This window comes from Typha latifolia, chromosome 6, assembly GCF_019914945.1.
Source record: "Typha latifolia isolate L0001 chromosome 6, TyphaL0001v2, whole genome shotgun sequence".
Lineage (NCBI taxonomy): Eukaryota > Viridiplantae > Streptophyta > Magnoliopsida > Poales > Typhaceae > Typha > Typha latifolia.
Genome location: NC_133091.1, coordinates 2,700,663 through 2,714,511, shown reverse-complemented (window position 1 = coordinate 2,714,511; position 13,849 = coordinate 2,700,663). Strand labels below are relative to the sequence as shown.

At 37.5% G+C, this 13,849-nt stretch overlaps 2 protein-coding genes across 2 annotated transcripts; one reads left to right on the top strand and one right to left on the bottom strand.

Annotated features, from left to right (window-relative positions):
• Positions 1-752: 752 nt before the first annotated feature.
• On the bottom strand, positions 753-7,186 carry LOC140791481 (auxin-binding protein T85). Its single transcript, XM_073142075.1, has 5 exons — positions 6,953-7,186; positions 5,967-6,073; positions 3,368-3,568; positions 1,571-1,638; positions 753-1,233 (listed from the first exon to the last, which is right to left on the bottom strand). Exons 1-5 carry the CDS (start codon positions 7,059-7,061, stop codon positions 1,131-1,133), a joined length of 588 nt encoding a protein of 195 aa, XP_072998176.1. The 5' UTR covers positions 7,062-7,186; the 3' UTR covers positions 753-1,130.
• Positions 7,187-8,759: 1,573 nt separating this feature from the next.
• On the top strand, positions 8,760-10,456 carry LOC140790809 (cytochrome P450 89A2-like). The gene has a single exon (XM_073141087.1). The coding sequence runs from the start codon at positions 8,802-8,804 to the stop codon at positions 10,329-10,331; it is 1,530 nt and encodes a 509-aa protein (XP_072997188.1). The 5' UTR covers positions 8,760-8,801; the 3' UTR covers positions 10,332-10,456.
• The last annotated feature ends 3,393 nt before the right edge of the window (positions 10,457-13,849 follow it).

The following is a 13,849-nucleotide window of genomic DNA, read 5'->3' as shown; positions in this document are numbered from 1 at the left end:
CTAGCTTAAACAATAGAATGCTGCAAGTTTCAAGATGTCGGCAATGCAATCCTCCTTGTTCCCTCTTTCCTATATATATATATATTTATATAAAAGAAGAGGTGCCTATATAATTAAATCTCTGTTAACTATTTTGGGATAAGTGGATAGTAAGTCGGTGCTTTATAGCCAAAGGTTTCTTCTCTACTTAGGAGGGGGGGGAAGGAAAAGGTTCACACATAAACTAATGCTTCATGCTTTGGAAGGACACAAGGAGCATTTGGCATGATGGCCTCCAAGGCCTTACAATATCAAGGCAACCCTAAAGTGGAGGGAATGAGGGCATGAATCTCTTGGAGTTCACAACTTGCGCTCATGCACTTAATCACCTTTTTATAATCCCCTGTGGTAAGATACACTCAAGGATATGTACTGGTGGCCAATGTAATTAGTACTGCCACATGAGAGCAATCTCATGGATACAAATTAGGAAAGTGAGACAGCACCACCAACATGGCTAATGAGGTGGTTGAGGGACATGATCAAGGGGGTGATGTATTGAGCATGGGAGGATGATGTCATAATGTTGCATTGCACATCTAGCATTAGGTTTTTTTTAAGGGGAGGGGAGGGGAGATTTTGTAATTTAATTATATTATATTTATATATTTTCTATAGTCGATACATATTGTGTTATAATAGAATACATGCAATTTACAAAATATGACAACGGTTTAAATGGATTGGCTACTTTAGGCCTCTACTCATCTAAGTAGTAATAAGCTCAGAGCAAAGGTCTCCATTAATGGGGTTAAAGTTGCATACATCTTTCCCACAACATGAAGTCTATGTAATATCTTATTTTCTTCTTACTATTTCATTCCCTGTTAGTAAGTATTATAAAGCTTAGGTATAGAGCTCTCTACAGAAACTTCAGTTGGCTACATTTCATAATGGCAGTAACAGTATGTGCTTAAATGATGGTAAAAAATCTTTTGTGGTTAGGTTCTTGCACAAGATGGGATGTGCAAATTAGTGCAAAAATCATTTTTCTATATACTCAAGCCCAGAGTATTATAGGAAGATGGCACAATAGCACTGCTGAACCAGAAGCCTCATGAGGAGTTCACATCCAACCGAGAAAGAGGACTTTAAAGCTCATCCTTTGGCACATGGAAGCATTCCTCATCCCAGTAGTAGGGAAACTTCAATTTGGCTGCAGTATGGGGCATATTCCAATCTTCATATATAAACCTGTAGAAAAGAAGTATAAGCAGACTTGATTATGATGAATGATGTCTCGACTTTCATTTGTTCATAGAACGTAAAATAGCACCCTGTTACATCATATACAGGCAACAAGTGATAAAAGCAAATTTTCGACCTAGCTTAGAAGAACTGGCACACTAAAGGTCACACAATAAATTTGGGTTCCTAAGATTGACTTTAATTAAGCTATTAAACAAAATTATGTGAAATTACTAGCTTTCTCCCTCACTTAAAAGATTATAAAATATTCAAATGATTATCGGACCAGGCATCCTACTCAGTTGAAACACTGATAAAGAGAGAAAAGAGATTATGTACTGACACTTTGACAGGTGGACGCGATATTACGACTAGCATCTGCAAATCTTCATGCTCACCTGTATTCCAGACCTGCAAGTTAGTAAATGCAGATAATTAGCTCCCAACAACTACTAAGAATATCAGGAACTTTAAAACACCATAAGAAGTGTAACATAACATGTCCTGGTAATCCAATTATATCTGTGCTGTAAGTTCAGTAGCAGTGATAGCTGAAGTTGCCAAATGACACTGCATCACAACTCAAAATGTTGATATGGTGTCCCATATCATCAGTGATAATTTTATCTTCCAAATGAAGAAAACATTAGAAAAGATTGACCTTGTGTTTGATCAATCTTCTTTTTATGATCCATTTGATTCTGGACTCATATTAACTAGAAGTACCCAAATGAAAAAAAGAAAGAGGATGGTATCATTGGGAAAAGCAAGTCCCTTCTTTCCGTATATCAAGCGTCTCATATAAGTGCAAACACCTGATTATGAGATAGATGTTTGCAGAAGTTTGACAGAATGACAAAACATTTACTTATTTTAAGAGATGAGTCATGCAATCAGGTGATATATGCACCATGAAGATATAGAATAGCAATGCATAAGCATTACTTAAGTCAAAATTATGTAGGACAACTAGCTGCAAGACCAAACTAATGTGGCACAGAATCAAATCCAATATAGGATTGGTGTAGGTATGAAATTTGATTAATGGAGAAGGGTTAGGACCAACGATGGCCGTGCCAACCGCCGGCCGGCCCGGCACGGCACGTGCCGTAAGAAAAGGAGAGAAAAAGGTAACACCTTGGCCGTCGCCGTCACCCAAGCTCGCGTCGGATGCCCTAGCCTGAGGGAGGGGAAGAAAGAGATCGAGAGAGAGAGAGAGAGAGAGAGAGAGAGAGAGAGAGAGAGAGAGAGAGAGAGAGAGACGGCAACGGCGAGCTCGACGACGAAGCTATTAGGAGGGGTGCCGTGCGGCACCCCTCGTGCCACGTGCCGGTATGCCGCCGACACAGCCATCCATAGTTAGGACAGAAAAAAAAAACTCAAAAATGGGATCAAACAACAAGTAAAAGAAAGATTTTAGGAAGGTCTTAATGTATGGCTGATTGGATGTATGCTATGGTGAGAGACCATTATTGGAAGTTATGGTAGGTTTCTATTGTAAAAGGGCACCTAAGAGTCTGCCCAATATCTGCTTTTGCAGATACTGCAGAAGTCCCGCAATATATGTTGAATGGAGAAGAGAGTATTATGATTGCAAACAAACAATACATAGCGGGAGTCCATTCATTACTAATATTATGGCACATATTAAATGGTGCTAAAAGGGTGGCAGTTTCAAATGAAAATGAGAATTTGATGTACCAAAGACAGGACACATGACAGTATAAATTGCACGTCTATATTGGGCTTACCTCATCCGGCCTGCTTCTCAAATATTGATGTCTTGAAGAAGTTTAATAAGCTCTTTACAGTTTAAATTTTATATTTTTAAAATGTTGAATGCCAGTCTCTTGTCAAGATACCTTACATGTCACTTAAAGAGTCACAACTAGAAGTTTGATGGTTAAAAGAGAAGATCCTGGTAAACTTTCGAGATAATATATAGTATGCTAAAATATATAAGCTCTTAAGCCTGGGAGCGGGAGCTGTTATGTCAAACCAACCTAAGCATAAAAACTCACTTTTCTGGTAGGGTATTATCTTATAGGATCTCAAGCAGCACTGTTCCAGTTCCAAATATACAGCAAAATTAGCTTTAAACTGGTAGGACTAGTGCAGTCTAGGTTCTAAGCTATTATACCTGGTGGGGGTCATTCACAGGAACTGAAAAGGTGCTATTCTGGAAGATGAGAAATTCCTGAGGCTGTCCTGGATAATTGAATGAGCTTGAGCCCAGTAATAGTGTACCTCTCCCTTTTAGAACAACAAATACCTCTTCACAGGAGTGCCTATGAATTGGTGTTCTTGAGCCTGGAGAAAATGTCTGAAGCCAAACCTCAACCTGACAAGAATGTGTGTAAATACATGAAACATCCAATAAGATATATCTATACTTAATGTAACAAAAAGTTATCTCTGTATAGCTCCATCTGAGGAAATACAACAGCTTCATGTGGACTGGAGTCAAAGAAAAAATTTATCCAGAATTGAGTCTTCCATTAAATAAGGACTATCAGGTTTAGGGTTTAGGGTGCTGGAACCGCTGGTTATTGTTATGTCATTCTATCTCTGAAAATGGTGTTGCTTTGTATTCATGTTCAAGGGAAAATAGAAACTCCAATTATCATTGACAAACTTGCGTGGACTTAGAGTCATTTGAAAAAAAACATATCTGATAGTATGGATAACATTTAACCCACAACCTGACCTTCCATAAAATCAGACAACAGCTTTACATGGATGACTATTGTATGGTTTGCTAGTTATAACTTAGTCATTCTGTTTATAAAATGGCAGAATATTGATGTTTAAGAAAATAAATCACATAAAATATACCAAATTTATTCTCCACTATGACCATATTATAAGTTTACTTTTGAGTTTTGAGTCACCTACATATTTCACAAAAACTCTATATCGTTTAAGTTTACAATGATAGATTGCATAGATGGTCGTGTCGGCGGCGTACTAGCATGTGGCATGAGGAATGCTACACAGGCACCCCTCCTAATAGCTTCGTCGCTCACCATCGACTTCGTCGTCGAGCTCACTGTCGCCCATCACCTTCGCCGTCGCCGATTGCCACTTACCTTTGCCGTCGCCCGAGCTCGCGTTTGGTGCCTTAGCCCAAAGAAGGAAGAAAGATCGAGAGAGAGAGAGAAAGATCGAGAGAGAGAGAGAGAGAGACCAATATCCTTCACACACACACACTCTCTCTCTCTCTCTCTCTCTCTCTCTCTCTCTCTCTCTTTTATCCCTTGAGCTAAGACACTCGACGCGAGCTCAAGCGATCGGCGACGACAATGGTGAAGGCGAAGATGAGTATCCTCTACATTTTTCTCTCCTTCTCTTATGGCATGGCTGACAAGTATTGCAGTACGTGCCGTGTCAACTGGTGGTCAGCGCAGTCCGTGCCCGTGGCACGCCCATCATTGATAGATTGTAATACAAATATATTGTATAGTCAGTAAAAACGGATCATGTTCAAACAAAGATATGGATTGAGTCACTCAAGTATTGAATTTATATATAATACTCATGAGTCATGACTCCCACTGAAGATATGGACATGGGTAATTTTTAGTTTTCTATTATGCATACATTGCTCAACATGTGATAAAACATTTGTTAATAAAAGGATATCTAATCTACATGTGTCCCTTAAACATCTATACAACACATGCAATAATATTTAAAGAAGATTATTTTCAATGTTTCCCATTTGATTAATATAGCATTTACTGTAAAAAAGGCGAGGCACAGTGCTAATTTTGGTGGGATATTAGAGAATTATAAATTGGATATAATGCATGCAACCAGTCCTACTACGAGATGGAGTATAATCCAAAAATATACAGTCTTATAATTTAAATAAATAATTTAGTTTCAAATGACCTTCCTCTAATATCAATTGATAGACTGCGATAGGATTATATTGTCTATAAAAGTATAAATTGGAATGGATGCTGCTCAGATCAATGAAGAATAAGTAAGAATTAGATGTATTTACTCGATATCACTATCCTCAATATCTACGCCCTTCGATTCACATATGTTGCGGAAGTTGTAAATACGGTCTTCTAATCCCTCAAGTGTGTCACTTGATGGAGAGCCTGTAGATGCATGGATTTCAGAAACTAGGGATCGACTACATATTTATAGAATAAAAAATACATATCCTAGTCCATCAAGAAATCATGTCTTAATCCCAATCTGAATTGAGAGATAAAGTCTCTCTCAAATTAAATCTTTATCTAATCTTATCTTTGTAGGATTAGATTAATCCATTAGTTGTGATTATTTTAGACACTTAAAAAGATAAAGTCCAATGCAATACCTGAGTATATTCAACTGACTAAAAGACTGAAATTTTTTTATTTCCTTTTGCTCCATGATATGAATTTCTTGAAAATGTGACAAAAATATTTACTCAGACAATGATGAAATGGAGAATAGAGAACAATTTGATCAAGGACCATCCAATGAAGTGATAGACCTCATTCTCGTTCAGAGGACAATGTATCCTACATGATTACTTTAGAAGACTTTTTGAGACTTCCAATAATTAAACACAGATAGATGATAGAAAAATAGGTATATAAGAGCAGGAGGATTGGTCTGAAAAGATTTGAAGAATGCACTATATCATCAGTGATTTTCACCATTGACTATTTAGATAAGAGAAAATAAATAGCCAGATTGAAAAACGAATCTCAAACACACTGCATCTTTACATTTACCTCTTTCATTCCATGAGAAACTGCACCAGCAATGGTGATATGTGCCAGACCACCTCTTCCATAGTTACTTTCAGGTATATCACTTACATTTCTTACCACTTGAGAACCTAGTTGCATAAAAGCCAAGAAAGATATAGATGAACAACAAAGAAAGTTACCTTGTGTCTAATTCTGCAGAAATCTAGAACAACATATATACTATATTGATGGATAAGTAAGATACGGAGGAGCTTCAATTGGTACAAGAAACCAAGATTAATGAAGATATGAATAAGGCCGCTTCCATTATTTGATTTGATTTGATTTGCCTCTATTAGCGGTCACTGGTGCAGGCTGCATTGAATTTTTCATAATCATAATCATATTCATATCCAATTTATGTTTGTTCCCGATTCCTAAACGTTCTTCAAAAACCTACCAATATGAGAACTAACTTCTGTTCACTTTTCCCGTATAAGAAATTAGTCTATCTTCAATAATTGTTAATTGGTCAACACCCATGATACTTATTGAAATAAACAGTAACTAGGAAATATGTATATTTGTAGATATAGCTACTCCACTGCTTCTACCAAATTTACTCAGGTCTATCGATTACATTTCTCAAATACACAAAGATCTAATCTCATATGCACATTAGCCAACTATAATTCAATCATTAGGCCAAGCACTAAGAATTAACTACTTACTTATTCTTCTAGATCCCCAATACAACACTCTGCTTATTTTGGTGATATTTTTCTTCTAATTTTCATTTATTTAATTTCTTTTCCACACAGCTGTTAATTTTGCTCCTCTAAATTTACCAATTTCTCAATTCCATCTCATCTGATAGATAATTAAGAAAAGAAAACCAAGAAAACCCATTTGGAATCGCATTTGAGCATGAATCCAATCAACCAAAATGAACTCAAACCCTCCATCCTTTTGAGCAAAGAAAGGAATTAAGACAGGGGTGTTCTAAGAAGCTAACAAAGCGAAGTAACCTTGATTCGAGCAGCGCGAGGAAGCCTGGCTTGTGAGAGAAGAGGCAAGGAAGAGAATGAGGACGAGGAAGACGAAGTGATCTGCGAGACAGAGGCTACTCATACTCATTAATTCTTCAGGCAGTGGAAGTTGAAGCTAGGTGAGAGGATGGTTAATTCCTTTCTTTCTTTCTCTCTTTCTGACACACATGCTTTGGTCTCTTCTGGTGTGAGCTTCATTTTTTAATATATTTATCGTCCTCTTCGAGAGGGGACAACAGCTGGGCTTTTTGACACAGCAATTCCTCGCCTCTTTTGCTGAGGCCCAGTGGGCTACTTTGGATGAAATTTGGCCCATGCATTTGGACTCAACTAGCTCCGGCTCGCTCAAGCTCGGCTCGTTTACACCCCGTAGATGGTGAAGAAATCTCACCTATCTTACCTCCATTTAAAGTGAATAACTTTTTAGGATCACCTAGCTCATGTTAGTTATTAATTAGATTTCTCGGTGATAATATTTCATCAATTTTTTTTATTGAGTTCGTAGAATTTGAGCTGTTGTGACTCATCTTTTAGAAGAATTGATTCAGTTGTCTCACATATATATATATATATATATATATTAAAAAAGATGTAGCTATTTTCTGTATAGCCTGTAATCAGCCAAATGGCTCATGATCAAATTTTTTTTAAAAAAAAAAAATGAAACATCTTTCTCACAAAACAAAATCCAGACCACATCGTCAATGAGCAACTAAAATGTCTAACTGAGCATAATCCAAATCAAAACGTGCCCCAAAGTCAATGTTTGCTTGCAAGATTAAAAATTATATTCAAGTGATGGTCAGAGAATGAGACAGACTTATTTGTCTCAACTTAACCCGACTGGTACACGGATTGAGATAACATGCTAAGGCAAAACAAACGAATATTTGGAACAAACACGTCGGTCTAGGTAGCAGTCACCATTTTCTTTGCCTACCTATTTATGCCAAGAACTCTTTATATGATCACCACGGAATTTTGTTACAAAAATTATACTTGGCACTACATTATAATCATCATTAAAGTCTTTCGACTTTCTCATAAATTGTAATTAGGGTAATCGTAGAATAGTGTAACTATAAATTTAGAGTGCAAATTGTTCGTCACCAATTCTTTTCTTATAAAAAGTATAATTTTCTTTTCTTTCGTATACCGTTATATTAGTTAGGATAATTTATCAAAAATATTGTATATCTTATTTTTATTATCATCGGCACTCTTTTGTACTTTTAATTTTAATATCTCAAAAACATTCTAAATTAACTTTAATCTAATAATAGTTAGCATAATACAAAATTTTCTATTAACTATAAAGATAAAAAAGTTAAAATACTAAAAGTGCCTCTTAAGAGATCCTAAATATGATTCCTTTTAGTTTTTACCATACGTTAAATTTTTTTATCAAAAGTAATAAGGTCAATTTGTAACTATAGTTAATTTAGCTCTTCAGTATGCAAAGGTGAGAAGCTCGGTGGTGCATAATTTTATACAATGTTTTTAATAAAATTTTCAATCCGAATGATTGATAGATTTTAGAATCACTTAGAATCTAAGCTCGAAATTTTAAGAATAATTAGTTAGATCTAACTGAACATTAGTATGTTTGAGAGCTCAATAATTTCAAATTATAATATTTTAAAAAAGTTCAGTAGCAATCATGTAAAATCTTATTATTGTAATGCGCTGGCTGAAATGTTTGGTAAAGAACATAAAACGACATACGCCGTTTGACTTTCTCTCCCTCCACTCAAATATCTACTAAGATATATGTCTATATATAGATCTCGTCTCATCGGAGGAACCTAATAAAAGACGAGCGAACAAAATGGTCAGTTGGTTCCTCGTCCTCGTCTCCCTCTTCCTGGCCACTACTATCCTTCTCTTCTTCCATGCCAAGAATGCAAAGCCTCCCCTTCCTCCCGGCCCTCCTTTTATCCCTCTTTTCGGAAATATCCTCTTTCTCCACCGCTCCGTCACCCTCCAAAACATTGAGCCCGTCCTCCGGTCCCTCCGCGCCCTCTATGGCCCCGTCATCACCCTCCGCGTCGGCTCCCGGCAGTCCATCTTCGTCGCCGACCGTGCCCTCGCCCACCGCGCCCTCGTCTCCCACGGCGCCGCCTTCGCCAACCGCCCCGCAATGATCCCGGCCGCAACGTTATTCTCCGGCGACAGCCACGTCATCAGCTCCGCCCCCTACGGCCCCCTGTGGCGTCTCCTCCGCCGAAACCTGATCACCGAGGTCCTCCATCCCTCCCGTGTCAAGGTTTTCTCCGCCGGCAGGAGGTGGGTGGTCGGGGTCCTCGCCGACCACCTCCGGGCCAAGCCAGACGCCCCGGTCGTGGAGAGCCTCCACTTCGCCATGTTCTGCTTGTTCACCTTGATGTGCTTCGGGGAGAAATTAAACGAGGAGGCGATCAAAAAGGTCGAAATCGCGCAGCGTGGATTCCTCTTATACGCTACCAAGCTTACCGTGCTCAGCGTCCTTCCGAGAATCAGTAGATTCGTGTTCTGGAATCGGATAAAGACCGCGGCTGAGCTCCGGCAGAGGCAGACGGAGGTGGTCATGCCACTACTCCGAGCGCGGATAGATTTCAAGAAGAGGAAGAGCGAGCAGAAGAACGTTGAGGAGGAAGAGAAGCTATTCCTGTACTCTTACGTCGATTCGCTTCTCGAGATTAGGATTCCGGAGGAAGGGGGAAGGGCGTTGACGGAGGACGACATGGTGGCGCTCTGCTCGGAGTTTCTTAACGCCGGGACCGACACCACTACGACGGCGCTGCAATGGATCATGGCCAATCTGGTCAAGAACCAGGAGATACAGCGGAAATTAGCGGAGGAGATCGAGAGCGTGGTGGGAGAGAGAGAGATCGAGGAGGAGGACATCGAGAGGATGAAGTACTTGAAAGCAGTGATCCTGGAAGGGCTGCGGCGGCACCCGCCGGCGCACTTCGTGCTGCCACATGCGATGACGGAGGAGGGGGAGATCGGCGGGTACCGGGTGCCGAAGGGGGCGGTGGTGAACTTCATGGTGGCGGAGATAGCGTTGGACGAGGAGGTGTGGAAGGAGCCGATGGAGTTCAAGCCAGAGAGGTTCTTGGAAGGAGGGGAAGGGGAGGGATTGGACGTGACGGGGAACAGGGAGATCAAAATGATGCCGTTCGGGGCCGGGAGGAGGATATGCCCGGGGCTGGGACTGGCCATGCTGCACCTTCAGTTCTTCGTGGCGAATCTGGTGAAGGAGTTCGAGTGGTTGCCGGTGGAGGGGAAGGAGGTAGACTTGGCCGAGATACCGGAGTTCACCGTGGTCATGAAGAATCCCCTCAGAGCGCACGTACTGCTCAGAAAGAAGGCATAATTAGTAAGAGATAGGCGTCAAATAAATATCAGATTTTTGCATTATTATTCCCGCGAAAATCTCTCGTAATTTTTGTTTTTGTAAGTAAAAAAATATAAAAAAATCTCCTACTGTTGCAGAGAAAAGTATACCTCTTGTCTATCATATTCTTGGTGGCGCGAATCTACTACACCTATTAGCATCCACCATCTACTACCATATCTTACTTATTAATACTATTTACAAAGATAGTATAGTGAACCCGTGTGTTCAAAAAGCTGTTCGTCTCCTCCTGATGGAATCGTCGAGGCGCCGGTGGATTCCTCCTTCCCGATGATTGACTAATATAGAAACTTTGCTGGAATTGTCGTGGTCCTCGTTCTAGTTTTCTTATACTAACATAAAAGAGTAAGAGCTTTTATACCGTATAAGTTATTCTATTGAGTTGAAATGATAGCTTGCAAATAATTGCAATACCTTTTATAATGATTAGATGAGGAGATTAAAGTCTCCTTTGTTCTATCTTCTTCACAAGCAATGCATGGCATTGTCTCAGGGTTAGGTATGGATGCTTAGCTCCTCTCAGTTATTTATGCAAGTGCCATTGCTATGGAAAGAAATTGGATATATTGCATTAATTGAGTTTTATGGCATGCCCTAATTTACCATCGAATGCCTCTAAATCTCAAATTTCTATCCAGGAGACTAAAGAGCTTTCTTACCCTCTCAGCCTTGTTGATATTAGACGACTTGCTTTTATTGAACCGTAAATGTATGACTTTTCTTAGATAGATCATTTTGAAGTGGTAAAGTAGATCTAAGGTTGGCTCAAAGATAGAGATGACAATACTGCTTTCTTTTATATAATCACTATAATTTGTAGATAGAGAAATTGAATCGCTTGTGTCTAACCAAATTGGTGACGTGATCAATTGTAGTCTGCATGGATTGAATCTAAATTTCTTGAGTTTCTATAAGAATCTTTGGTGCAAAGATGTTGAGGAGTCTTTTTTTTTTCGAATGATTAGCCAAATATTACTTAATGTTTAAAGCATGTCTGTGCTGATAATTTTGTAAGAGATATTAACATAACAAAGGTGAAAGAGGTCCTTTGGTCGGTTTTAGCTAGGAAAGCTCCTAGTATGGATGCATGGTTATCGAGTTGATTTCTATAAATATTATTAGGATATTTTTGGTAATGATCTTATTAATTCCTTGGTTCACTTCTAGTGTTCTTGTGCTTTATCTTGGAGTTAGGGATAAACTTATGTTACCTTGATCCTGATAAAAGAGAATTGGTCGTGGTTGTAGGCTATAGAGCGATTTTTCTCTATAATATTAATTATGAAATTTTGGCCAAGATCTTTGCTGAGAGGATCAAGCATGGTATGACTTAACCGGCTTTTATTATGGAATATCACATTTATAATAATATTGCTTTAGCTTAGGAAATTGCTCATTTTATCGACACTCATATTTATAAAGATGATATTATATATATATTGATGAAATCAGATATTGAGAAAGTCTATAACCATTTAAATTAGGAAGTTGCCACGAGAATGTTGAATCGCATGAGTTTTTTCCTTACTTTTTATGGGTTAGATTTATGCTTGTATATTATTTCCTATTTTTGTATTGAAATTAGGGTTGTCAATTTATCTCATTATTTACGAATAATTTGTGTTTAGCTTGATGATTGGCTTGCTTGTTATGAGTTAAACATGAGGAAAAATTTGAGCCCAGAATATAAACAAGTCGAACACCTAACACAAGCAAAGGCAGCTCTCTCGTATTCAATTTGATATAGCTTGATTATATATATATATATATATATATATAATAGTTAAAATTTGATAACTAATTAATAAATAATTTAGCCGTTAGATTGCTAGTGGTTCTCGATTCCTTTTAATGTCTCTATGTGATAATGTTATAACTTATGAGTTCTATATCATCTAACTCATTTGTAAGTGAATATTGCTCGTTGAGCTAAATGAACTAAATGGGTTGTATTTTGAACGAATTAGACTTAGGTCGTTATGCCAAATGAGTGGAACACAAGTCTATTCGAACCAAACACGAGCTAGAATTTCAGCTTGTGTTTTAAGTTCGGCTCATGTTGGAATTTGATAAATTAAATTTCGACCTCAAACACAAGCAAGTCGAACATGACCCAACTCACTAATGTTCGATTTGTTGCCACCCATAGTTGTAATTAGTGGGATTGCTTCTAATTAGTTTAAAGGTCAAACGGGTATCTACCAAGGTGATCACTCGTCCCCCCTTCCCTTATCTGTCTATTTTAAATTTCTAAAATTTTCTCTTTTATGATGATGAAACTACTTGTGTGTGTTTAACAATGATATTCAACCTATCAAAATTAGGACTAATTATCTTATTAGTCATCTAATATATTTGATTTGTTAATATGCATTAATGCCGGTGAACGCTCATGTAGTAGTTTAATGAAGATTTTTACAATCTTGCATAGTAACTTCAGTAAATCTAAAGTGTCCTACGCTTCCAAGCTCCTTGCCTTGTAAAAAAGCTCTCTTCTTTCTATACATTCTTCATGTATCCAAATGGGGCTTTATCTTTGCATACTTAGAAGCAAATATTTCATCTAAGTGATTGCTAATCCATGAGCATGAGGATTTTCTGGCTAGAGTTGTGTAATATCTTGGGGGTCCATCACTTGTCCTACAAGTGTCCTCATAGCATGGGGGCATGGCAAGCCGCATGCAACACCTTATCATGAACGTCATATTTGATTAGTAGAGTATGACTGCAAACTATTAAATCAACATCACACGTAATGGTATGTATCTAAGAGCAACTAAATATAATAATAATAATTATTATTATTATTATAAATTGTAAACTATATACGGTACACAAGGCCTCGACAAGAAATCAAGATAAAACACGACATAAATATTGACATACTTTCACATATTACACTTATGCATGATTCTAAACGTATACAAAATATATTTATACAAGTGACTATGAAAATTCTAAATTAAGCTAAATATATCTATACATTATTCTAAACTTTTAGTTAAATTTTTCTTTAGAGAGGTGAAAATGAGAGTTTGTTGTAAAACTATTTATTGCTGAAGAAAAGGGAGTATAATTTATCTCTCTATATTTGCCCTTATCTCTTTACAAATATAGATATTCTTCCCTAATGAGAATAAATCTTAAAACGATCAAAATAAAATTTAAATGTTGCCGGTGACTTGATCTATAGGTGTAATGATATTATGATTATTATAATAAAACTGTAAACAAAAATTAATATAAGTATAAGTACAAAAATATAAGTTATATTAGTTTACAGTACAAATCACTCGGTAACACTAGAATCAACTTAAAGGAGAGCTTCAAAATCTTAATAATAATTAGTAAGATTTAACCGACCGACCATAGTTTTGGGAGCTCAATAATTTCAATAGTGATTAGGATATTTTTTTAAAAATATATATATATATAATGATTATTATAATATTTTGAAAAAATTTCGGTGGCAGTAC